This window comes from Microplitis demolitor, chromosome 9, assembly GCF_026212275.2.
Source record: "Microplitis demolitor isolate Queensland-Clemson2020A chromosome 9, iyMicDemo2.1a, whole genome shotgun sequence".
Classification (NCBI taxonomy): Eukaryota; Metazoa; Arthropoda; class Insecta; order Hymenoptera; family Braconidae; genus Microplitis; species Microplitis demolitor.
The window spans coordinates 13,957,607-13,984,824 of NC_068553.1; the positions used below are offsets into that span (position 1 = coordinate 13,957,607).

General features: G+C 27.2%; 1 protein-coding gene across 7 annotated transcripts in view; it reads left to right on the forward strand.

Moving 5' to 3' along the window:
* The window catches only part of LOC103578637 (putative polypeptide N-acetylgalactosaminyltransferase 9), a 295,869-nt gene extending 270,365 nt beyond the window's left edge, over positions 1-25,504 (forward strand). For 6 of the 7 annotated variants that reach the window (XM_053741866.1, XM_053741868.1, XM_053741867.1 and 3 more), the window contains 7 exons: positions 1,219-1,532; positions 1,795-1,993; positions 6,393-6,562; positions 7,928-8,056; positions 15,901-16,011; positions 20,450-20,578; positions 21,763-25,504. In XM_053741866.1, the coding sequence (XP_053597841.1) occupies positions 1,219-1,532; positions 1,795-1,993; positions 6,393-6,562; positions 7,928-8,056; positions 15,901-16,011; positions 20,450-20,578; positions 21,763-21,903 (1,193 nt within the window). In that variant the 3' untranslated portion in view covers positions 21,904-25,504. Of the gene's footprint in view, positions 1-1,218; positions 1,533-1,794; positions 1,994-6,392; positions 6,563-7,927; positions 8,057-15,900; positions 16,012-16,250; positions 16,356-20,449; positions 20,579-21,762 lie in introns of all 7 variants that reach the window. The other variant, XM_053741872.1, reaches the window with a different exon arrangement.
* The last annotated feature ends 1,714 nt before the right edge of the window (positions 25,505-27,218 follow it).

The following is a 27,218-nucleotide window of genomic DNA, read 5'->3' on the forward strand; positions in this document are numbered from 1 at the left end:
ATCTATTAGATAGCTGTGAGCCCTATACGACGTTCCGTAGTCGCCTATTTTATGTATCGGGAAAATCATTCGTCCAAAATTTTGTTTACTCAGAGAAAAAAATAAAAATTTGAATTATTAGTTAAATAAAATAAACTTACACTGTAAAAAATTGGCGGAGTGAATACGGATTAAATCCGGAGTGAATGCGGAGTGAATGAATTTTTAATTACTCACTCCGCTCGGAGGAAAATTTACTTCGAAGGGGAGTTTTCGCGGAGTACATTATTTTTTATTAATTTAATTCCTCCGGAGTGAAATTCACTCCGGAGAGAAGTTTTAAAAATATATTTAATAAAATGTAACTCCACTTAATATAATCGAAGTAAAAACTCGTGTATAAAATTACTGATCAGTTTATACGCACGCACACACCCACACACATCGTGCGCTTAAAGATAAAAGGGCTTATAGCTAAGCGAGTGTTTGTTTAAACTACGAATATATTCTTTTGTGAGCTGGCCGAAAAAAAAATGATACGCCCTTTCACCTTTAGATCATCAAAATTTTGAATTCTTAAAAGTAAAAGGGCGTATAATTCAAGATATACACCCTTTTACTTTTCAATTTTTTTTTTTTGTCAATTTTAAGCGTAGAATGTGTCTACTACTCGATTGGCAATAAAAAGAAAAATATGCGCCCTTTTACCTTTGCAAAGGTAAAAGGGCGCATAAATTGTTATAAGCCCTTTTACCTTTAAGCACGCGACATATTTGGACACATACACGCACATACAATCACGCACTCGCCCATACGCGCACGCACAGATTTGCACACACGCACACATTTGCACACATTCGGATTGAAATAAATTTATATAAGTATTAAAACTCCGGAACTCCGAGTGGCGAAGTGAATGCGGAGTAAATTCGAATTTAATTTCACTTCGAATTCACTCCGGATTCACTCCTGATTTTTTACAGTGTATTGACAACAATTCTTATCTGCCAATAAATAATTATTTATGAACTCAATGAAAAAAAATTTGCCACCTTATTTTTCATGAATCCACGGCGATTAATATCTACAATTTTACTAGCTATTATCATGATTTTAAAAAATTTTATAGATTCCCGAGCTCTTAAAACTATTTAATCTCTAGATTTAAAAAATACGGCAAATAATTGACACCTTATATATTATTAAATGATCATTATTAATAGCATAAAATTCTTCTAGCTCATTTAAAAAGACAATTATTGGATTACATGATGAATTATCCAAAAGTTAAAATAATACGAGCGTCAAAACGTGAAGGATTAATTCGTGCCCGTCTGCTGGGAGCTGCTGCTGCCACAGCACCTGTTCTCACTTACTTAGACAGCCATTGCGAGTGTACCGAGGGGTGGTTGGAACCCTTATTGGATCGTATTGCACGTGATCCAACAACCGTTGTATGCCCAGTTATTGATGTCATTGACGACACGACGCTGGAGTATCATTGGCGTGATTCCGGCGGAGTTAATGTCGGTGGTTTTGACTGGAACCTTCAGGTAAATCGCTAAGAAAATCTATATAACTAACTTTCACTATAAATTTTATCATCAAACTAAATAACTTCATTAGCTAATTGACTAATTAATTAAATGAGTAATTTATACTGTCAACTTATATTTTATTTTAAAACGTAAAATAAAGTTTTATATTTGATATTTTATCTGTTTAATTAAATTAGCGATGCGCGAATTTGATAAGCAAAAAGTTTATAAATTTATATTTATATTTATGCCTATGAATAATGTTTTATTATTAAAGTTTAACTGGCATGCAGTACCAGAACGTGAGAAAAAACGTCATAAAAATTCAGCAGAACCTGTTTGGTCGCCGACTATGGCCGGCGGTTTATTTGCAATCGATCGAGCTTTCTTCGAACGTCTTGGAACTTACGATAGCGGCTTTGACATCTGGGGTGGTGAAAATTTAGAACTGTCTTTTAAAACCTGGATGTGTGGAGGTAATATAAATTATTTATACTGTTAAATATTTATTTTTAAAAAAAGCTTGCAGGAAAAAATCGAACGAAATTAAAGATGTAAAATGTCACGGCCGTTTTTCACCAATTGATTTTATCTATTTTTTATTTTCCATAAATATTTTACGTTCTATTCGTATTTTTGAACAAAGTCGAGTTAATTTGTATTGTCAGTCACTCTTTCAAGAGTTAATTTTTTTTTAATAATTACAAAGCTCAGTAAAATTTATAAAAGATTCAAAAAATTCTAAAATATAAAACTTTAATAATTGCTCATGTTAAAATAAACAGAATATTTCCAGTAACTTATTCATACCGTATTTAATAACATACGTACGATTAAAATATTCATGCTAAAAACTTAATGCTTACATAAAATTTAAAAAAAAAATTGCTACTTCATAAAACCATAAATAAAAAAAAAAAAAAAATAGAAATGATAAACATTATTTTTATTATGCTATCATGCTACGACTGATGATGGTCTTTGATAGAATATCCAATTAAAAAACGAAAGACGAAAATAGATATTTACGTCACAAGGCCGCAAAGTAGCGATTTACCGACAATCTCGATGTTGCGATATGGGCCTGAAGTATGTGGCGTGAATTTGCGAAAACGAGTGTAAATATAACTCGTTTTTGTAAGCTAGCATCACAAACCTAAGCCGTTGAAAAAAGCAGTATGTTAGCAGTAAATTAACACACAAGAATGTTAAATATTTAACACAGACTTTTTTCTTTACACAAATCCGAAAAAATTTTTACTGTGTTAATGCTAATTTATAATCATATTTATATTTTATATTTCTAACTGATTTAAATGATTTACATTGAAAAATAAATAAATAATGGTTAATGTAATATTTTTTCATTAGGAATTTTACAACCCTGCATAATTCTTAATTTATTGAAAAAAGAATTAAGTCAGTACTCTTGCGTTCACTACTCGGAGAAAATATTTTTGATGAAAATTGCTCGGCAATTTCGAGTAATTCTGGGCCATTTACAAAAATATCAAATTTTTTATTTCAATTTTAAATATTTTTCGTTGAAGTATCAATGTTGCTAGACTATATTTTATCCTACTAGTAAGTAATTTTTTAACAGCAGAGGATGTGGTATAATTATATGATTTTATACTCTGTTGGGATCCCATATTTAATTAGTTATTTTGAATATTTCATTTTAATCTACAAACTTTTATCCTACGTGTTCGTTTTTACTCTTCAGTATGTCATTTATAATAGATTTTATGTAAATCTAACTATTGCATTTGTCTTCATGACGGAATTTTCGAAAAATTTTGCCACCTCCGGAGTCAGCTTGACGAGCTGAGTCAGGAAATACATATGGTTCAAAACTTTATATATATATGTATTTATATATATAGGGGGGGGGGACCCCCTGAAATTTTGAGTGCCTCGAACGATTTGGGGGCGAAATGGGTCTCCAAAACTTTAGAGGCCCATTTACCCCCCCCCCCCTCCGCCCTATATATTAGATTTTTTCAAAATTAACATTATTTTTCTTTCCAAGTCTTATAGTCTTAAAATTTAGTCTTAGGTATAAAAAAAATCCTCTCAAAAGAACAGCTCAAAAGCTCAACTCTGCTAAGAGCTCAGCGACTGTTCATTTTCTCATTTAAATTACATGTTAAAAAATTTTTTTTTTATTTTTTATAAATAAAAGTATTTAAAAATTTTTTTTTCGAAAATCAAAGTACATAGTCGTATAGGAAATTAAATCCTCTACAAAAAAGCTCCTGGGTGTTTTCGTCGTACAACTAACAGAAAAAAAAGTTATGAAGCTTGAAACAATACTGAATTGAAAAACTTAACGTATACGGGGAATCTATATATTATGTATAATCAATCAGGTGTTTTAAAAAGGTTTCTGAGATCTTACTTATTTTCCGTATAAATTTTGAAAGAAAAATATTTTTTTTGAGAATTACAAATTCTTTTCTTTCTGTTTTAAAATTAAAAAAAAAAAGTACTGTTTTGAAAGTAAGGAAATTGTCATCATGTATTCAAAAAAAATTCACAGATGGTATTAACTCAATTGAAAAAACCTTAATTTCTGTCAAAAACTATTTAATATAATAAAAATATGAAGTTATGCTATTTAATATAGTTTAAAGCTTCATAACTTTGTTTTTGTTAGTTCTACGGAGAAAACACTTGAGAGCTTTTTTGTAGAGAATTTCATTTCCTACAAGACTATGCACTTCGATTTTCGGAAAAAAAAATTTTTTAACACTTTTATTTTCAGAAAACAAAAAAAAATATTTTTACATGCAATTTAAAAGGGAAAATTAATATTCGTTGAGCTCTTAGTAGAATTGAGATTTCAAGCTGCTCTTTTAGAATGATTTTTTTATACCTAAGATTAATTTTCGAGACCATAAAAAAAATGATTTTTTTTTCTGAAACACCCTAATATATACATATATATTTATACAATAAAGCGCAGCTTGTCACGACGATATCGCCTGCAATTCTTAGCGGATCCCAATCAAACTCAACATATATTTTCTGTAGACGATTTTTGAGATCAAGTTGGAAGTTGAGCAAAATTGGTCACACAGTTTAAAAGTTAGTGAATTTCAAAATTTTCAAAACGCCAAAAGTTTATTTTTTTAATGATTCTCTCTTCAAGAACTTTCGAATGTGACAACTTATCGAATTTCTATAAACTGCATCTGAAAACTCTTTCAATAAGCTTTTATTTTCATGCCTACATATATATGCCTAAACCGAAGAAATTACTTCTTACCACTCATTAGATGAAATTTTTCTATTGCATTCGTTTCTGATGATCAAAAAAATATTTTTTGCGGCTTTTTCAAGCCTCCAATTGTGGCTATACACTTTTTTACATAGATATATGTATATCATAAAATCTACTTCCATTTCGGCTTCCGAATGGCCTTTTATTTTAAACCCATTGATTTTATAATGAAAAATTACTTGTAACTCGAATAAAATTTCGAATTTATTGAAGTATTTCTTACTCTAAATTTCAGATTGATAGTTCAGTAGTATACCAGTCTACGTTAATCGTCGGTTAATCTCGACTTTTATTAAATGTGCGTGTTGTATTTTGCTCGCGACAACTTACATGTTACGAACACAAACGTATGCTTGGAAAAAGACAATCTCTTTATCTGTAGAAATTAATATTTATTTTAAAATTGTAAATAAATTTGTTTATTTTTTTTTTTTTTCAAAATATTTATTTTAAGCCATATTCTAATGCGATTAGATGATTTTAGATTTTTTATAGAAATTTCAACCTATTAATTGTAATTTTTATTTTAATTCATTGTAAATTTTATAAAATGAATCATCACTTTTTTATCATGACGCTAGGGATATTTTTTATTCGTAATTGTGAGTGAAAATTCATCTGTTTGATTTTTACTCACTGGAAGAATAAAATTTTGTAAGTCACAGGTAAAAAGTTATCATGGCCCAAGATTACTCGACTTAGAGTAATTTTTAAAAAAACGGCATGGCAATATTCATACAAAAATTCTTTCTGTGTACAATTAATCAACTCAAAATACAAGAGTAAGACATGAAATTTAAATATATTCTATTTTCAGTGGACGTGTTTTTAGGTTTGGTTTTAGGTGTGCTATAACGAGACTTTATTGTTAATTTATACTTTAATTATTGATATCGCTCAAAATTTACAAAATATCTTTGTCATTTATAATTACAAGAAAGGAAATTGAATTTCCTACACCTTTTATTTTTTTTTTCGTTAAAAATTACTTTAAATTAAATTACTTAAAATTTAACGCCATTTTACAAAAACGGATAATTATTTTAAACGAAGTATTAATGTTTTTTTAATAAATTTGAAATTAATATATCTTTGAAACGATTGATTTTATAAAATCTATTTATACTAAAGTTATAACTACATATAGAAAATAGAATTACATTTCTAACGATTATAGATAAACCGTAATATTTCATTATTACTGAGATATTATTAATTGAAGAATTAAATTAAAGAGAAATTTGCATATCAATGCTTGAAGAGTACTTTGGCTGTTAACCTTTCTCAAAATATATTAAGTGACCGTATGTTATTTATAATCATTAAAAAGGAAATGTGATTTCCTAAAACTTTGTTTTCCATGAAACGTGCTCTAAAATTAATCCTTAAAAATTAACAACCCTTTGAACAATTCAACAACTTGTTTTCAAGTATATAAATTATTTATACCACGGAATATTTACTTAGAACCACACAAAATCAATTAAAGTCAACTAAATAAACCAGCCACGTCTATTCAGGACAATCAATAACTTTTTTTTAAAAGTCATTATTATTTAATAATGATTTTATTTGTGTACGTGTTATAGGTACTTTAGAAATAGTGCCATGCTCGCATGTCGGTCACATCTTCAGGAAACGTTCGCCATACAAATGGAGAAGTGGAGTAAACGTGCTCAAGAGAAATAGTATTAGATTGAGTGAGGTGTGGTTAGATGAATATGCACAATATTATTATCAACGTATAGGTCATGATAAGGTTAATATTCATATATATATTTTAATTAAATTATTTTATTATTTAAAAATAAGGTAAGTGACTCAGTTTCTGAACTTTTAAAAATTGCGGGTAACGTTATATAAAAATATATATATATAGCAATATCATTTATAAAACAAAAAATTGAATGTTTTATTAGTGACCTCTTCAAGTATTTTTTCATAAATTTTGAATAAGTTTTATTATTCGTAAAAAAAAAAGTTATCAATTCCAAATATTTCATAAAAAAATAATTTCATGGACCCAGTTTATGACAACTAATAATTAATGCTACAGTTTTTGATCACCCAGACTCAGTTATTGACCCTCAAATTAAACTAAATTTTGATTTTAAATATAATTTTTGATGCGAGTTATTATTACAACAAAAACTATTGAACAAATTAAATTTATCGATACACTGAAAAAAAATGTAATTATATATAATATCGTAACCATCTGAAGTATGGCTAATGGTAGATAATTATCATAACAAAATGTATCATTAACTTGACAATACTAGATTGCTGCATTGACTATCTTCAATTTTAAATAAAAGTATTGTCAAGTTAACAATATTCTTTGGTTATGTGTAATATTTTGAATAAAATTTTTTTTTTTTTACTTTTTTTGATAGAAATACATTAACAATAGTAATACGATTGGAACATCAACTTTCGTTATTTATAATTACATACACTGTAAAAAATTTGCTGGGTGGACTTGGATTAAATCCAGAGTAAATGCGGACCGGATGACTGTATATTTATTTAATTCCTTCAGAGTAAAATTCACTTTTAAGAGAGTTCATTTTAATATTAAAACTCCGAATCAGAGTGAATGCGGATTTATACAAAATCTAATCCACCCCAAAATCGCTCTCCTGAAAAAAACAACCCCCCTCCCTTTACCGCCGTATGCGGAGTGATTTTTTCTCAAACTCCGAAACTCTGAATGACGAAGTGACATTATTGATATAGCGATGAATTCTGAATAACAAAATTGAAAATATTCATTACATATTTAGTATATTTACGAATCATGTAAACTTAAATTATGAAAGACATAATAATAGATAAATATTTTTTTTATTATTCACATGTAAGTTCAAAATTAAATATTTTAAAATCAGATTCCAATAGAATTATTCTCAATTTTCGGAAATTATAAATTTATAAATATTCAAAAGTTCAATCAAAATATTTAAAGTTCCGAATTATTGAATTCGTTAATCAAAAAATGTTTAAAAGTTCAGGAACCAGGCCACGGTCGATTACTGATTTTCTATCTCATATATTAACTTTAATTTTACTTAAAATTGTATTAAATAACCCAATTAATTTCTAAAATATAATATTGCAATAGGGTAATTACGGAGACGTGTCTGAGCGTAAAGATTTAAGGAAGAAACTTGGATGTAAGTCATTCAAATGGTACCTTGACAACGTATACCCGGAGCTGTTTATTCCAGGAGAAGCTGTTGCTTCCGGCGAGGTACAAATTTTAATATTTAAACTTAATATTATGCATTTATATATTTGTATATGATGTCTAGTTCATATCATTGAATATTATGCGATCATTAAAATAGGTTTTTCAGTTTAATCCGTCAGATGCAAACGGCAACTTTGATACGAAGTACGACGTTAAGCTATATGAAACGTTCCAACTAATGAATTCACGTGCTTTGAACTATCGCTGTTTGAATTAGCTGACTTAGAGGCTTTCATTCTATTACATTATGGATTATTATTCTAATTATGACTAAACCTGATCAAAGCTGATTGATGATTACTTCGTAGTAATATCAATACACACTAAATCTCCCAATACCATTTACATGAAATTAATGAGGGAGTATTATATAAATATATACTATACATGCTCATGAGAAGGCTATATAAATATGTTTTTTTTTTTTTTCCATATTTTTTAATTACTTCAGAGTCTATTCAATCGAATGATTTAAAAATTATAGGAAAGTTAATAACTATCAAGATGTTTCGACTGCCGCAAAAATCATTCAAAGCGGTTAATTAGTTAAAAGGTTATAGAATTCACACCCACATACTCACTCATACATACAAACACTCAGACAAGATTCTGAAAATAGCTAGAATAGTTTGCTTCATGGAACCAAAATAACTGTTACTGCAACAGGAAAGTTCTGTAGCAGCTGCAGATCTCACTTTGTTACAGCTACTGGGCCAAGCCTGTAGCTGCAACAAAAATGTATTGCAGTATTTACAGGGCTAGTCTTGTAGTAGCTACAGAATTAATTTTTTATTATCTGCCAACATACATATTAAAGTATTATTAATTAACTTAATAATTATAAATTTTATGTATATGTCCTGGGATATGTCCTGTTGCAACAACAGTTAATTTTTTCCATGTAGGGACTCAATACGTTAAAATCTTACAAAAATTGGGATGAAGACAATGACTTTTGGAATTTTTCAAAAATCGTCAATTTTTATAGCGGAAAGTTTAAAATTAAATGCAATTTTGCTTACTTCTATTTTTAAAAATATGTGAGATATATTCATAGTTTTTAAAGTCATTGAAAAGAAATTTTAATTTCCTGTAACTTTGATCTGATTAAAAATTGCTTTTGAAAATCGATTGTTTAAAAGTTGTCGTCGTTTAAATAATTTTTAATTAATAAATTTAAAAATAAAGGACAATTAAAATTAAAATTTAATATTTTAAAATTAAATTATTAAATGGACAAGCGAATTATTTTCAACTCACTCAATCTCCAATGTGAGTATTTTTTTGCGTTTAAATAATTTTACACAGACGAGAGCGTAGGAATTAAAACAAAAAAGTCGGGACAAAAAGTTTTTTTTTTTTTATTTTTTGTAGAAAAAGTTTTTATAATTTATAGAATAGCCTAGTACAATAATTATTTTAATACGAGTCGTTGGATTCTTCATATTTTAAATAATTTTTTTTATATAATTTTATTTTAAGGTGAATGGAACCCGACACTCAGTACTCAGGCATTTCAATGTTTTACTATAAATTTAATTTAATTTACTTTTTCATTTATTTATTTATTCGTAAGTTCTTTTTGCAACACAAATTCATTTTTTTTTTCTGGATCCTGACCTCGCCTGAATCACACAACCTAGAGTCTCTCTTGAGAATTTATAGTCAACGTAAACGTAACTCTGTTCAGAGTATATATAACGGGGTAGTATAGCCAGTGAGTACAATTCGGAATTGTTTTGGGTTCCACTCTACCCCGGAAATGTGTGTGGACTACACGTTAATAATTTTAAATATCACAGAAATCTTTACAGCGTCCGGTAAAATGTGATTTCCGGTATATTATACACTTTTTCTAGTAATTACTACACGGAGAAAAAAATATAGTAAAATTTACTAAAAAATATGGGAATAATTATTAAATTTAGATAGTAATCTTGAAACGCTTATGATTTATATGAAAAATTCATAAACAGATAAGTAAATTTTACTATCCCGTTAAGTAAATTGTACTATTCCGTTTAGTAAATTGTACTATTCCGTTTATTGAATTTTACTATCGCGTTTAGTAAATTTTACTATATTAGAATGGAAAAAAATAAATTCAAATTTTTATTAGCTTTTAACTTTTTATTATTATTACTATAATTTTGATTATTATTGCTATTTATGTCATCTGTATTAGTGTTGGTGTCGATTTTTGTTTTTTAAAAAATCACTTGGTTTCAACCGAGATTCAAACCCTGATCTCCTGCGCGCGATTCCTTTCCTATGTCTGACGGCCCGATGTCTCGTTTGGACAAAAGTTTCAGAACTTGTAATACATTGTATATGCTATCCCCACCAAATTTTAATTTTATCTATCCATAGTAGAATTTACTATACAGATAGTAAAAAAATATAATCGTGTTAGCAAAAAATACATTGCGTATAGTAATTTTTAATATTTTGTATAGTAACAAATCCTATATTGTATTAGAAAATTTACTTTCTTAAATTCGTATTTATTAAAAATACTTATAGTAAAATTTACTATACAGATAGTAAAAAATACAATTGGGTTAGCAAAAAATACATTACGCATAGTAATTTTTAACATCTTATTATGTAATTATTACTAATTAGTAAATTTTACTAAACGTTTAGTAATAATTACAATACAGAATGTATTTTTTCATATCTGTTAGTAAATTTTACTATAAGATTGTAATTTTTACTATATTTTTTTCTCCGTGTACTGTTTTCAACAAGCTAATGTCTACGGAAACTAAAATTTTTAACATTTTCATAGGAAGCAGTTTAATTTCGACCGTAAGATTTTATTTCAGTATTCTAACTTTTATACGACACATATTTAAGTAAAATAAAATAAAATCATCAATCAAAAGACTAAAAACAATTGAATAATAAGTAAACAACAAAATTTTGAAGATCAAAGAAAAGTTACGAAGTGCCAAGTTTGCCGCGCTAGCCTTAGGCAAATGCAACTATTCTGTAAAATTATTTATATGAATAATTAAACATCATTTGAACCTCAAAAACATTCCTGATAATAATAAATAGTAATGTTGTTGTCGTGGATTAATCTTTTACACTTTCCTAAAGGAATCACTACCAATTCATACAAAATATCAATTTTATCTATACCCGTGTAAAAAAAAATCATTCTAGAAATCATTCAAAAACGTTCATCTAGTGAGCTTCCAAAATTGAGACAATTCTGAACTTTAAGTAGAAAATTTTTGGAACTTTTAAAAAATTATAAAGTGAACAATTTTCTACTGGCGTAGGATTTTTGTGCGCTTTTTTTTTATTTTTTGAGCAAAAATAACTTGATTCGACAATTTTTTTGGTTTAAAACATGAAAAAAAAGACATTAATTAGGAATTATGAATATTTACGACTCTTGCCAGAATTGTTTAGGTATGAGGCAAAAAAATAAATAAAAATCAGTTGAAACTATTTATGAACATTTTATGATTTTTATTAAAACTTTTTAGGAAAGTCAGTTTTTTTTTCACTTTTCGTACTCATTCAAAAGTAAGTGATCGGAACTAATTTTGAACTTATTATAAACTCGCAAAATTGTCAATTCAAATGATTTTTGCTTAAAAAATTTCCAAATAAAAAAAGCAACCCGCAAAGAAAAGCTCACACTAGTTGACATTTTTTCAGACTTCTAATTATTTCAAAGTTCCAAAAATGTTCAACTGAAAGTTCAGAATTGTCTCAATTTTGGAAGTTCACTGTCAGGAACGTTTTTGTAACATTTTTGGAATTAATTTCTTTTGCATGGGTATGATTATTGAAATAGTAAATTATCAATTATTATTTCGTTTTTATAATGTTTTTATTTGCTGTATGAGCCTAAGGTAATTGCTATTAATGATACTCACACCTGTTAAAATTAATTAAAAATGATTTAAATCCTAAAACGATTCTTAATTTTTATAAACTTAAATTTTTTTGCTTGTAAATTATTAATTTTTTTTAAACTTTCTGCTTGAGCCAAAGGCAACCGCTACCAAAAATACAAAATATTAAATTCAATCGCACAATTGTTATAAAAATATCAATACTGTTAAAGTCTTTGTTTATAAATTAATTAATGTTTATATTTGCTGCATGAGCCTAAGGCAAATGCTACTAACGATAAAGCTTGAAAATGTTCTTGAAATTTTTAATCTTTAGTCTTTTTGCCTGTAGATTCAATTTTATCTACAAACTTCAGGAAATTGCTATTAAAAAATGCAAAATATCCATTTCCTTCGTTTTTGGTTGATTAAATTAAAAATTAAAGTGAGTGTCATTGGTAGCATTAAATATTTCATACTAGTTTTAAGTATTTACTAAATGAACTCTAAATTATTTAAAATTCATGAAGATTCTTTGGTATTGAAAAATAAATTGCTTTTTCTCTTATGAGTACATTATAAATTTATTTCACCGCATTAATTTGAACATCATACATATGAAACGATACAGTCAATAATTAAATAAACTACTGATTTATTACAATGAATAATTTATATAAATACATTATCAAAATATATAAATAAAACTCGGAAAGTTTTCATTTAAAATGCTAAGTAATCCAATCAACTTTAATCAATTCTTTTAATGCTGCGCCATATGCCACAACAGGTTGAATACGAACACACGCACAAACACTCATACAAAAATATATGAAGCTATAAAGCTCTATAGGTATACTCAGGTCACTAATAATTTATCCATACATGTTCATTAATAATCTCCATCTGCAAATGAAAGCCTCTAGGTCATTTTAATTCACTTTTTCATAGCTAATTCACCTACAGAAAACTCATGAGCCAAAAAAAGAAAGAAGATGCTGGACCGAGACCTGTGGAACTTCATCACTGCCGCCGACTATAAACGATGAATCATTATTTCTTTTTTTCTTTTTTACACAGAGACCTTATGTATATATAGATATATAGGTTGAGATTAAGACAGAGATAGAGATTGAGAGTTATGAAGCAGCATCTAGCAATTCACCAAGACCCAAGACCAATTCTACCAGACCTTATTCTATAGTTTTGTAGACTGACTACGTAAGCTAAATTTTTAGCGTACACAGTAATCCGGATTTGCTGATATTACCTTATCATATAAGTGTCACACGTTTACTATCTACCTTCATTACGTATATATTTGCTGCATTTCCAGTGACTCAATAATAATAATAATAATAATAATAATAATAATAATAATAATAATAATAATCGTATAACTGTATTTTTTATGTTTTACATTTTTTTTTTAACATTGAATTTTTTATTAATATCAGGAGAAAAAATATTACTATCACTATTTAAATAAATTTAGTGCACACCTCAAACACAGATTACTAAAAATTCACTATAATTACGATAGGTAATGTCTAGACAATACATTAGAGAAAATTATTAATTTATTGACCGAAAAAATTATTTTAAAAAAGTAATATTGTTAAACTTTGTTACTCAATACTCAAATTTATTACACTGATAAAAAAGTTTACTTGATTAAAGAGTAAAAATCTTTGAGCCAAGTAATTAATTGAGATAATGGAATTTAAAAACTCATTATTTATTTATTTTTTATAAGTTTAAGTATTTATGTCTAAATCATTACTTCTGTGGTATGTTACTTCATAATTGTTAAATAAAATCGCCATTTTCCATAATGGTTACCATGTTATTATAGTTATTTTCTATCGTTGGATTAGCGAGACTTTGCGTTTCGAATATTTTCGGTTTTTACCCCCACCATCTAAAATTAATACCTAAGGTATGCGCATCGATGGTGGGGGTAGAAAACCGAATATATCCAAAACGCTAAATCTCGTTAATCCAACTATACTACTGCCAGGGTTATGTTGCTAGTCCGTGAGAGAGAGAATGAACAGTAATAAAATATAACACGATAGACAAGGAGACAAAGAATATCAGCCCTAGCGGGTCCGAATTACGGTAAATTACCGCATTTTACCGCAAAATACCGTATTGTACGTAAGTACGGTATAATAGGCAAATTGCGGTAATTTACTGCAATTCGTGCCATTTCTACCGTAATTTACGGTATTCGGAAGGATTGCGGTCAAATACGGTGTTTTAAAGCAAACTCCGGTATTTTACGGTGAAATACCGCAATGTCACCGCAAATTTGCGGTAAAATACTTCACTTTTAATGTAAAATCTCGCAGGATTGCCGCAAATTCACGGTGAATCAACCGCACCTTTACCGTAAAATACCGTCCCTCGAGGTTTTGAGAATGCCGCAAAACATCGCAAATATTCGGCATTTATGCTCATGCCGTAAATTTACCGACATAATTTGGTATTATCATGGTTTGATTGGCCAGTTTTTTTACTATAGTTATGCAATATATTTACTGTACTCAAACTGCAAAGTTACTAGAATACTACAGTAGAATTACAATAAGAATGCCGAACTTTTACCGAAAAAATGCTATATACAAACCATAATAATACGATAACTTTATCATAATAAAATCGTATTTTTTTTGGTAACAATACCGTAATTATCAAGCAATTTTGCCAGATTTATGCTGATATAATGGAAAATTGTAAAAAATTTAGTTTTATATTATGTTTGCTTCTGCGTTTAAAATAATCAAAAATGTGCAAAGTATAGAATTTTTTATTTTATTTTATTAGTTCACAATGTAATTAATTTTATCCTTCAAGTAAGTGATTTGGCATAGTGATTAACAGACCAGACTTCAAATATTTAGGAGTCGGAATCGATCCCACAAGACAGCGGATTTTTTTTTTTTTACATGACAGTTATTGTATATATAACTTCATAAAGTTATATATAATTATATATAACTAAATAAAATGTTATATAATATTACACACACATTTTTTTTTCCCGGTAGAAGGGTTTAATACTACAAAAATGCCGAAAATATACTATAAATATGCTGTATAATTAGGGTTTTAATGCTGTGAAAATAGCGTATTTTTTCTGGTTTCTTACCGTAAATATTCTGAATTTATTTTGTAAATTTTTGGTGATAATTCGACAAAAAAACTGGCCAAAATAACTTAAGTAATACCGTATTTATGCAGTATTTATACCGTATAATTCCGGGATTATCTCGATATTTCCGAAACCGCAAGGGGTAACACCGCAAAATACGATCTATTTGATCTAAAATACCGTAGTTTGCGGTAAAATATCGTAGTTTGAATCCGCTAGGGAGTTAACCTGAGTAACTTGTCAATTATATTTTTAATTTATTTATTATAGATTAGTGATAAAAATTTTTCAATAATCACTTTTACTAGGGTTATTTTCAATCAAAATCTAAAGCTAATGCCAAAACAATGAGACTAATTAATTTTATTCTTTATAATTATTGTGTTAACAAGAATATAATAACGTAAAAACTGGCCGATATCACTGAAAATAGAAATTGAATTCAACTTTTTGACATTAATATTAAAGTTTACGGACTTTTAATAAAATTATATTTATTTAGTAGAGTCTTGTCTTTAAAATAATGTTGCTATTGTATCATTTTAATGTATCATATCAACTGTAGGTTCGATTTAATTTGCGTTAATTAGTGAAAAATTTTTAAGTGAGAATAGGGTTAAGCGCTTCGTGCTTGAGGTGAGCGAAAATTTATTAATTGCAAGATTTCTAATTTTTGAAGTTGATATTAAATATTTATTTAATTACTTAATAAAAAAACTAAGTAATGTATAACATATTGATCTCTTGATATTAATGAATGACTAAAGAATAATTGATTAATACATATAATTAATGATTAATAAAATTACAACTAATGAATAACTAACAAATAGATTCGTAATCTCGGCGAGGGTGGAAGCACTTGTTTGGATTCACCAGCTCGTAAGTCCGATTTACACAAACCGGTGGGTTTGTATCCTTGCCATCGACAAGGCGGCAATCAGGTACAAATACAAGCAATGAAATGAATTATTTTTGTTTTTATAGGTCATCTAATGTGCCATATCATTTAAAACTAACTCCCGTGGACTCAATTTTTTCGTTGCTACATTTGTTTTATTGTTTATTAACTTAATTTAAGAGCAGATTTATTAATTTTTAAAATTGAGGGTTATGATATGCGAGTACAATTGGTTATTAGTTATTGTTACTGGTTACTTTATTAGATTAAATTTAAATGCAGATAAGACACCTCGATAAAGACGTGTGTATAGACTCGTCAGGCAAACCCGAAGACCTTCACCAACCGGTAGGGCTGTGGCCTTGTCACCGTCAAGGCGGTAATCAGGTATCCCATGATTACACTGCACGGAAGTTATTTAAATTAAACCGGGGCACTCGGATTTAACATTGATTCATACTACAACAAAAATTTAAGGGCTATTCTCCTAACTAAAATTACCAACATTCAAAACGCTGTGACTTTGGTTTGAAATGATCGTATTGGAATAAAAGTTGATTCGTTTTCGAATTTCAAAAATATACTTTCCAATCATATTTGTAAAAAAAACATTCATTTATAATCATATGGGAAAATTTAAACTCGTTACTTAACTAGATTGTGCAAAAAGTTTTATCCCACGTAATTAATTTGTGTCGATAATTTTTTTAATTTGAAAAATTTTTTTTTTAACGTTAAATTAATCAAAAATTTTTAGTTACTAAGAAAACATTTGGAATGAAAATCTCAAAAATAGAATTTTATCAATTGACACGTTATTTCTAAACTACACTGAAAAAAATTATGGGGATGGTTCCCATAATTTTGTGAAATTTTTTCCTATACCAGCATAGGAATTACGACCATAAATTATGAGAACACTTCCTATAATTATAGGAATGTTACCCGTAATTTATAGAAATAGTTCCCATAATTATGGGAACAATACCCATCACATTATAGGAATGGTTCCTTTAATTATAGAAATGGTTCCTATAATTTGTAGGAAGACTTCCTATAATATTATGGGAATGACTCTCATAATATATAGGAACTATTCCTATAAATTATAGGATCCTTTCCCATAAATTATAGAAACCATTCCTATAACATTATGGGAATGATTCCCATAATATATAGGAACTATTCCTATAAATTATAGAATCCATTTTCATAAATTATAGGAACTATTCCTATAACATTATAGGAATGGTTCCCATAATAGTATCTACAGCATTATGGGAATCATTCCTATGATACTATGGGAATGGTTCCCATACTATCATGAAAATATTTATTTGAAGAAAAGTGTGGAAATCATTTCTACAATACACAGAAATATTATTAGATATAAAAACAAAAATTTAAACATTGAAAAAAAATTCGTATTTGGCAAAAACATTAAAATTTTTAACAAAACTTTTTTGCCAGCGCAGAATATTGAAGAAAATTCAAATTTTGGAAATAACAATTTAAATTTTGATAAAATCTCAAATTGTGAAAAAATTTCTACACTATTTTGCAAGAAAACATTTTTATGATATTATAGGGATGGTTCCCATAACATTATGGGAATAGTTCCCATAATATTATAGGAATACTTCCCATACTATTATTATGGGAATAGTTTCCCTAATATTATAGGAATACTTCCCATACCATTATTATGGGAATAGTTCCCCTAATATTATGGGAACGGTTCCTATATTGGTTCAGGAACTAATCCTATACCATTATGGGAATTATTCTCATAATGCATAGCAAAACTTCCCATAATTTTCTTTCCGTGTACATTTTATATGATGTTTTTTTCATCGGTTAGTTTTATTAAAATACAAAAAAATGTTTATTAAAAATTCTTACAACTAAAAAAAATCATATCGTTTTTATGCTAACTTTAATATGAAACTGTTAATTAAAATTTCAATTTTTTTCTACAAAATTGCAGCCAAATCAATTTTTCTTTTTTTTCAAAAATTTTTTTATATTCCAATCCGATAATTTTAACCAAAGTTACAAAATTATTAAGTTCCGTAATTTTTTTTTAACGATTGTAATAAATAAAGAGTATTATTAATACAATACATAAATTTTTTTCCATACAGAACAGCACTAACGTTTTTAATTATCTAGATTTATACAAAAAAATGAGGTTGGTCGGGAGTTGGTTTTAATTTAGTTAAATTATATACTGCATGCATAATTTCAACTAATGCTTAAAATAATAAAATAAAAAATAAAAAAATTTATTAAATGCCTTACAAGCTTTAATTATATTTACCCAACATTTAATAAGTATAAATAAAACGTGACACATTGAATCACGTTAATCTTCGTCTTACTCGCGCGTCGTAATCACCAGCAAACTCTAATCAGTCTTGAGTCATCATCAATCCTTAAGTGTCGAGTAACACGAACACACTAAGTACAATATACAACCATCTTTACTTTGTGATGTTACATCTACAATCACCATAATCACAATAATAATAACAATAATTATAGAAGAGAAATAGTCACATTTGTAATTATTATCTTATAAACATTTTAAATTGCGACGCATCCTTTTAATTAATTGTCGACTTAACTCACCATTACCACCCGTTGTGTAATACTTTATTACAAAAGTTATCTTAATACGTATTTATTTATTTTACGTGACTACTATCATGTCTTTATCATATTTATTTATTGCTTTTTTTTTTTTTTAGATATTAAAGCTTAAGCATGACGCATGTACTAATTCATTTATTTATTTTAGTAAACTTAAGTAATAAATAGCGGCATAAAATACATATTGTTTGAAAAATATTTTCAAATGATTATTTTTTTGTCCCACTCTAAGCTGTTCCTTAAATTGGACTCCGATCAATTTTTTTTTCTTAAATTCCGAAATTATGTGGAACGTTAATAAAATTTTCAAATATTCCAAATTTGAATTTTTTTTTTTAGATATTTGAAAAACTTTATGAAATTCTCTAGACAATTTTATACTCTTGCAAAATTTTCCAATTTTTCTTTTTTTGTTTTTCTTGTAACAGAAATTTTCAGAAGGTCATAAAATTTTCCGTAATGTACTAAAGAGTTTTTAACATTTCTGAAAAATTTTGATAAAAGATTTTGTTTTTTTACTCTAACTCTATGAAAAATTAGTGTAAGGTATAAAAAAAAAATATTAACGAGTTTAAGTTCGAAAATTTAAGTTTAAAAGGCCGCTCGAAAATTTTTAAAACTCTAAATATTAAGAAAATCGAGTCTTAACTACGGTTAATGTTATTGCATAAAAAAATAAATGATCTGAAAATTTTACATGAAAATATGCATTTTTGAATGTCGCTCAAAATTATAAAAAGTTCTAAAAATTTTTAAATTGTATACGTTCTTTTAAAATCCAAAAAATGATTCATATTTAATAAATTTTCATAATTTTTAAGTGACTTTTTAAACTTTAGATTTGAACTCAAACTCTGTGAAAAACTTTTTTTTTTCCATACACTATCTTTTCAAAAAGTAAAAATAAAAAATATAATCAAAGTTTTTTTTGAACTACTCTTCTATAAATTCAGAATTTTTTTTAACTAAAAATATACAAAATAATTAATAAAGAATACATTAAATGAAAAGTGGAGAATCTAGCGATTTGAATTGGATGATATCTAATTGACATGAGAGATATTTGATCTACTTTCGTTACCACTTGAATGTAATTATCGATGTCTGATGTATACATCATCATGTATGATGCTCATTATATTAACTTCGACTTGAAACTAGAGAATGGATAATAAAGTTACGGCTAATTTGATTCGGCAGTGAAACTCGAAGTATTTTCATTTTATTATTTTTCATCAATTATTTTTTTATTATTACAAAATATGGAAAAAATTCCTATTGAAATTACGCAGAAGTAGTAGGTCAATTGTTTTTAATTAAATAAATTACATAAAATTATTATTGATTTTTTTTTTTATTTTATCATCGATTGATATTTCATGCCGCTATTTAAATAAATAATTTTAGTACATATTAATGAACTTAGACTTTTATTCGCCATTTTAAATATTTTTTTTTGTTATTTAAATTTACATTGACATTAATAATGAATTGCGAAAATAATTACTACAAGAAATAATTAACCTATTAATTTCAACAAAAATATTAAATTCAACTTGAATTCAGGATTCGAAGAACCTCGAATGTATAGTCGATGGTTCGAGTCCATCTCATGGTCTTTTTCATCCAAATTTAAATTAAATATTTGTCTTATAAAAAAACGGTTACTATCAACATAAATTATTTACTTAAAAGATAAAAAAAACTAAATTAAAAGTCTAAATTAATAAATATTTCTTTTAAAAAAAAATTATCGACTGAAAATTAACAAAAAATTTTACTATTTAAATATGAGTGGATAAATATTAATAAACAATTATTTTATTTAGTACTGGATGCTGAGTAAAACTGGAGAAATACGTCGTGATGAATCATGTTTAGACTACAGCGGCACTGATGTCATTTTGTATCCTTGCCATGGTAGTAAAGGAAACCAACAATGGATTTACAATCCTCAGGTATTTATTACTAATCAATTCAATTTCTGAAACCCTGGCGGATCCGAATTACGGTAAACTCTGGTAATTTATTAATTTTCATTGTCGTAATTTACCGCGAAATCCGGTACTTATACAGCAACTTTACTGCAATTTACGGGACTTTACAGTAACCTAGGCCATCTACGGTATTTTATGACGAATTACGTTGAAACGCGACCATTAATCGTAATTGTGGTATTTTTGCGGTAAGCACTTATTTTTGCAGTGCAATATTTCACTTTAGGGTAAAATACCGCAGGCTTGCCACAATTTTACGGAAACTTACCGTTTTCTTACTGCAAATGTTCAGTAAAATGACCGCGCTGTTGCCGTGGAATACCGTACGTTTGCCTTAAAATACCGCATTATTCCAAATACCGTAAATTACCCGGGTCAAAAATAAAATTTGATTCAGGCTCGCTTCGCCTTATTTTCTTTTGAAGATATCGATTTACCGACGATTTTTCGATAAGATCTCGACTTTTTCGACCTAAATTAAATTTTTTTCAACTTTTTGAACTTTTTTCATCTTAGTTTCAACTTATTTTAAGTTATTTGTATATTTTGGTCTTAGTTTGAACTTATTCGTCTTTACTTCGAGCACGATAGTCATTCACCTTACTTTTGACTTGCTGAACCAAATAAAAAAAAAGTTATTTATTCGCCTTAATATATAAAAATTATTTGACCTTAGTTTTAACTTTTTCGTCTTAAAATTTAAGTCGAATAAGTCTAAACTAAGTTAATTTCGACTTGACTTCAAATTTTTCGTCTTTAATCGTAACTAGGTAAGCCAGTTAAGTCTAAATCAAGGCGAAATCTTCATGTATTTCATATCTCCGTAAAAAAAAATCGAGTTTGTCTTGTGAAAAACGGCTCCAAATTTCGACTTGGTAAACCAAGTCTAAATCAAGTTTTATTTTTGACCCGGGTACCGAACTCTTACTACAATTTATAGTAAAACTGCCGTATTATTGCTGCGAAATACTGTACTTTTGTCGTAAAATACCGTACGTTTACCGCCGAATACTGCATTTTATCTTAAATTACCGTAATTATTTCGAATAAGTACGGCAAATTATCGTAATTTATCGTAATTCGGATCCGCTAGGGTAAATAATTTATTACTAATTATTAATGTAATGTTTATTTTTTTTTTTTAGACAAAACAAATAAGACATGGAAGCAGTGATAAATGTATGGCAATAACGGAAAGTAAACAACGACTATTAATGGAAGAATGTTCACCAAGTGCACCTCGACAAAAATGGTCACTAGAAAATTATAATTCATCAAAACTGTGATACCGATTGTCTCGCCGTAAATCATCATTATCATCATCATCGTCATTAATATCAAATCATAAAACCGACATTATTAAATCAAGGATATATCAACGTTATGCTGCCGTTAAATATCTGACGCATTAAATTTTTTGTTGTTGTTGAGATTTATTATTTTTAATGCGTTAAAATAATACGCACACATGAAAGTTTTGTAAATATTCCAATTTATAATTATAAAGATTATTAACTATAAGACATTTATTTAATCGATTAAGTAGATAATAATAATTGATAATCTGAAAGGTAAATTAAAAAAAAAATACATAATTACAGACAAATGAACTGTCGACTGCGTGGAATATTTTTTTAAAATTAAAAAATAAATTTATTACTGCGCATTATTTCCTCCTTGCGTACTAGTTGCAATTATTTATTTATAATAATTATAATTATTAATAAACAATTGGTGGAACTTTGCGCTAAATTAAAATTCAATGGCATTCGACGTTTCGTTTATCTTTTATTACCTTTCTTATTATCAAATAATTTAATAAATATATAATAAATATTAATAAAAATACTAATAAAAATATTAATATTTAAAGATTAAGAATTCAAATTAATTTTTTTTCTCATGTATTAATAGTAACGGAACATTCCATTGTACATTCGTGTATATTACATTTAAATGCCAGTTTATCGACGTATCATTAGTTTAAAAAGTATTTAGAAATTTAAAATAATCAAAATATTAATAAGAATTAAATAAAAAAAAAATTCTTTATTTATTTCATTCGATGTTTGTAAATTTTTTGTTCAAATTTTATTAGAAATTACGTCGAGTTGTACCGAAATTGTAATATTGTTAAATTATATATACATATATTAGTTGGATTGCATCGAATTTATGAAATAAAAAAATAATAATCATAAGAAAAAAAATTATTAATTAAAATATAAAAAAGAAAAAAAAATGCCCGAATTAATGACTTCTCGTGTGCCAATAGCTTTAAAGTCGATGCAATCGTATAGCATTTAATTTTTACGTAATGTAAGTTAATACAATTCGGTATAAACATATATTAATAAATTTATAAATCATTAAATTAAATGTTTGGATAGATATACATTAATAGATAAAGTGATTGAGTCGTTTAAAAGAAGCAGGAGGAAGTTTTAATTCTAATTATTTTTTTTTTTAATTATAAATAGACTGGAGATAATTTGAAGTATAAGCAGTAGCTTCGAATTTGAGATTTTTGAAATATGGACTTGAGGGCGAGTTTAAATTTGAAGAAATAAAGAAATGTCTGGATAAATTTTTCGTTTTTTAAAGGAACAAAGACAATTTTGAGGGGTCAAGTAGTTTTCCTTGTTATTGTAATAAATGGGATTTGGATAGTACACGGGGAGAAATTTATGGTAACAATTAGAATATATTATGGGAATGGTTCCTATAATGCATGGTAACCGGTTTTTTTAAAATGTTGATTATAGGAACGGCACCCATATATATTACAGTTATCATTACTATAATATTATGGTAATGGTTACCATAGATCATGTTAATGGTTACTATAATATTATGGTAAAGATTTCTATAATATTATAGTAACGTTTACCATAGTATAACGAGAACGATTGCTATAATTCTTTCACATGCGATATGGGAACTGTCATCATAATTATAGGAACTTCCCAGAAAGGCCTGTATCCTATAATTGCAAGTAATCATTACCATAACGGTATGGGATGATATTTCATAAACGTACTAGGAACGGTTACCATAAATTTCTCTCCGTGTAGGCGAAATTGAAATTTTTTATTATTTTGTAAACAGAATTTTCAACAAAATTACTGTAGTATTTCGGTTAAATGTTTTTAAGTAAGATTGAACGTGTCACTTCAATCAATTTTAGGTTTTTTATAATTGTTTTTTTTTTCATCTGCTAGAAGATTGTAACCCTAGCGAATCCGAATTACGGTAAATTAACGTATTTTACTGCAAATTTTTCCGCACTTTGCAGCAATTAGCGGCAAATTATGGCAAAATACGGTAAATCACAGAATTTACTGCGATTCGTGGTATTTTTAACGTAATCTACGGCAGAATGCGATAAATTAAAGCAAGTTGTGGTAATTTACCGCTATTTGTGGCATACTACCGTAATACTGCAAAATACTTCACTTTAAGGTAAAAATGCCGTAATTTTACAGTAAATTTGCACGTTTATGGTAAAATACTATGATGTTACGGTGCCGCAACTGGTTACCCTCGGACAAAATAACCTCGGCAAAATAACCCCAACAAAATAATCTCGTAACAAAATAACCTGAAAAAAATTAACTTTATTATCAAATAACCTGAAAAAATTATAAATATTCTATATTATACTTAAAGGTTCATGTTGTTCAGGTTATTTAATAACAAAGTTATTTTTGTCATGGTTATTTTGTTACGAGGTTATTTTATTTTAGGTTATTTTGTTGGGGTTATTTTGTCGAGGTTATTTTGTCCGAGGGCAATTCGTTACGGAACCGATATTACCGCAAGTTTACGTTTAAATATTGCACATCTACCGTAAAATACCGTGAGGTTGCCGTAAACTTACAGTAAGTTGCCACATTTTTACTGTAAATCTTCCGAATACCGTAAATTGTGGTAATTACTGTAATTCAGATAATTTTCTACAATTCGGATCCGCCAGGGAAATTTAAACACGAAAATTCTACACAATAATTTTTGTTAAGCTATCCATTTTTTAAATTAAAAACCCGAAATTCTCGTAAAAATTTTACATTCGAAATTAAGTTTGAAATTATAAATAATTTTTTGAGTTTTTTTTATAAATTTTCTAACTAGTTAAAAAAATTGAATCGAAAATTCTTTGTGATAATATCTTGAAATATTCATTTCGATAAAATTCGAGTTCACTTTTCATTTAGTACTTCTTAAAAAATCTGCGATATCTAAAGAAACTTTTGTTAAAATCTAAGCCCAAAGTTGGCTTTAAACAAAATTGGCCCTCGTGTAACTCAAATTTTTATCTGAATATCAATTAAAAAAAATTTCCATCTCGAATTAAAATGAATGAAAAATAAGTTTCTATGTCTAAGTATTAAAAGAAACAAATCAATTAATAATTAATTAACATTCAATATTTATTTTGTTCACTTTAGCTAAAAATGTTTTCACAAAAAAAATTTTTTTTTTTTTATTGTTTTAAAAAAAGTGAATAGAAACAAAAAAGTGAATGTTAATATTTCAAATTTATTTAATTTAATTAAAAACATGAATATATATAAATTAATGTCCTTGAATGTATGTAAATATAGTAAATGATATATACATGTATGGCATTTTATACATTTGGTGAAGCATATCTGTAAGATTTAAGATTTAAATTAAAACGAAATGTGAGCGTTAAAAATGTATGTAAACTGAATTAATTAAACAGTCAATTAATTAATCAATTAATTAACTAACTAATTGATTAGCAGATTGATTGATTAATAAATAAAGAATGCGATAAATAATTATATCAAATGTGCCTTATTTTATGTATATGTGAATATAATTATCATAAATAATTATCATACTTATAAATCTACATGATATGCAAGCATTTATGTTAAATAAATAAATTGATGTTGTTTTATGTTAAAAATATATTGACCTTTTTATTCATTTAAGTATTTATATAAATTTCCTACTTGCATTTTATTTATTAATTAACGCAATCATTTATGAATTTGAAGATCGATTTATGATTATTGATAATTTAATGGACTTCTAGGTAATTGTGATTATAATCGTACGTTTAAGTGCTATTGTTATTGTAGTGGAATTTAATTATCAATGAAATAATTTTTGTTTTTTTTTAAGATGGAATTTTTTTAACATACGAAATTAAAACGAAAATCGCTCGTTATTCTCACGCATGCGGGCTCTGTTAAATTTACAAAGAGGGTGATAAGTTTCACTAGATATTCCACTCGTTATTTCACTTTGATATATTTATAGTAAAATGCCATTGAAAATTTATTAAAATTTTGTTTTTAATAGACATCAGTTTTTTTTTTTGTGTTTTTTAAATTTAGTTAGAATTTAGAAATTTTTTTTCTGTTAAAGTTTAAAAAATATTTTGACATTTTTTTTTTATTTCAAGTCAATGTTTGACGTGTAATTTTTATTCTTTAGAAATCGGCCTATTGCAATGGGTCTCATGATCGAATTATCGAAGAATTTTGCCACCATATATCTTATTTTACCTAGTAGAGTCAAAAAATACCATTCACTCAAAAGTTTATATATGAATGTATGTATGTGTATATATATATATACAATATAACGTGCCTTGTCATCACGATAGCGCCCACAATTCTTAACGGATCTTAATGAAATTTTATACACTTATTTATTGAACGATTACCTTGATCAAGTTAGAAGATGAGCCCAATCGGTCGATTAGTTTGGAAGTTGTGGGTGTTAGAAATTTTTCCTGATTTTCATAAAAATGAACTTTCTGGCTTTATCCTAAAATAACTTTTGAACCGAAAATGATAACTCAATTCTGTAACAAGTATCTGAAAATTTGAACGATAAGCTTTCATTTTCACTATAATACTTGATTTTTTGAAACATCTTTTCTAACAATATGTTGATATCGAAAATTTCACAAAAAATAGAAAAAGCTTATTTTTGCAGCTTAGTCTTTTAATAACCTCTAAATAAGGCATAACCCATTTCCTTAAAGTTCATGTTTAAGCTTACAAAATAAGTATTCATTATACTATTGTAGCTTTATTGTATTTACATATATAAGATATCGGGTAATGCCGGATGGCTCTTTTTTTTATTTAAAAAAAAAATTCAACGACATTTTTATTTTAATGGATCATGAAAATTAATTTTGACATAAATTTCTAAATTCTCGAGTGATCTTTACAAATTAATTTTTTGTTATACTCGCTCCAAAGGTTCAACTTTTGAGCGCTGGGTGGCATCCGTAAAGGGACTCTTTTGTAGAGACTCTAATATACCGTTTTTTTTTCACGATCTAGGCCGTAAGTTTTACTCCCTCCTTCTTTTTACTAACTATTTGTGTACACCCAGACGAAATTGAGAGAGATCGTCAAAAAAAAGTCTCATTCTAGTGTACCGACCAATGAATTTGAGTAAAGTTTAAACTTAGTTACTATTGAGTGGCGCTAATTATTTCTCTGCTGGCAGTTTATTACGAAGCGGACCTAATGTTAATAAAATAATAACCACGCCATTTTATTAACCATAAATATACGATACAAGTAAATTATCAGCATATATTCTTAAA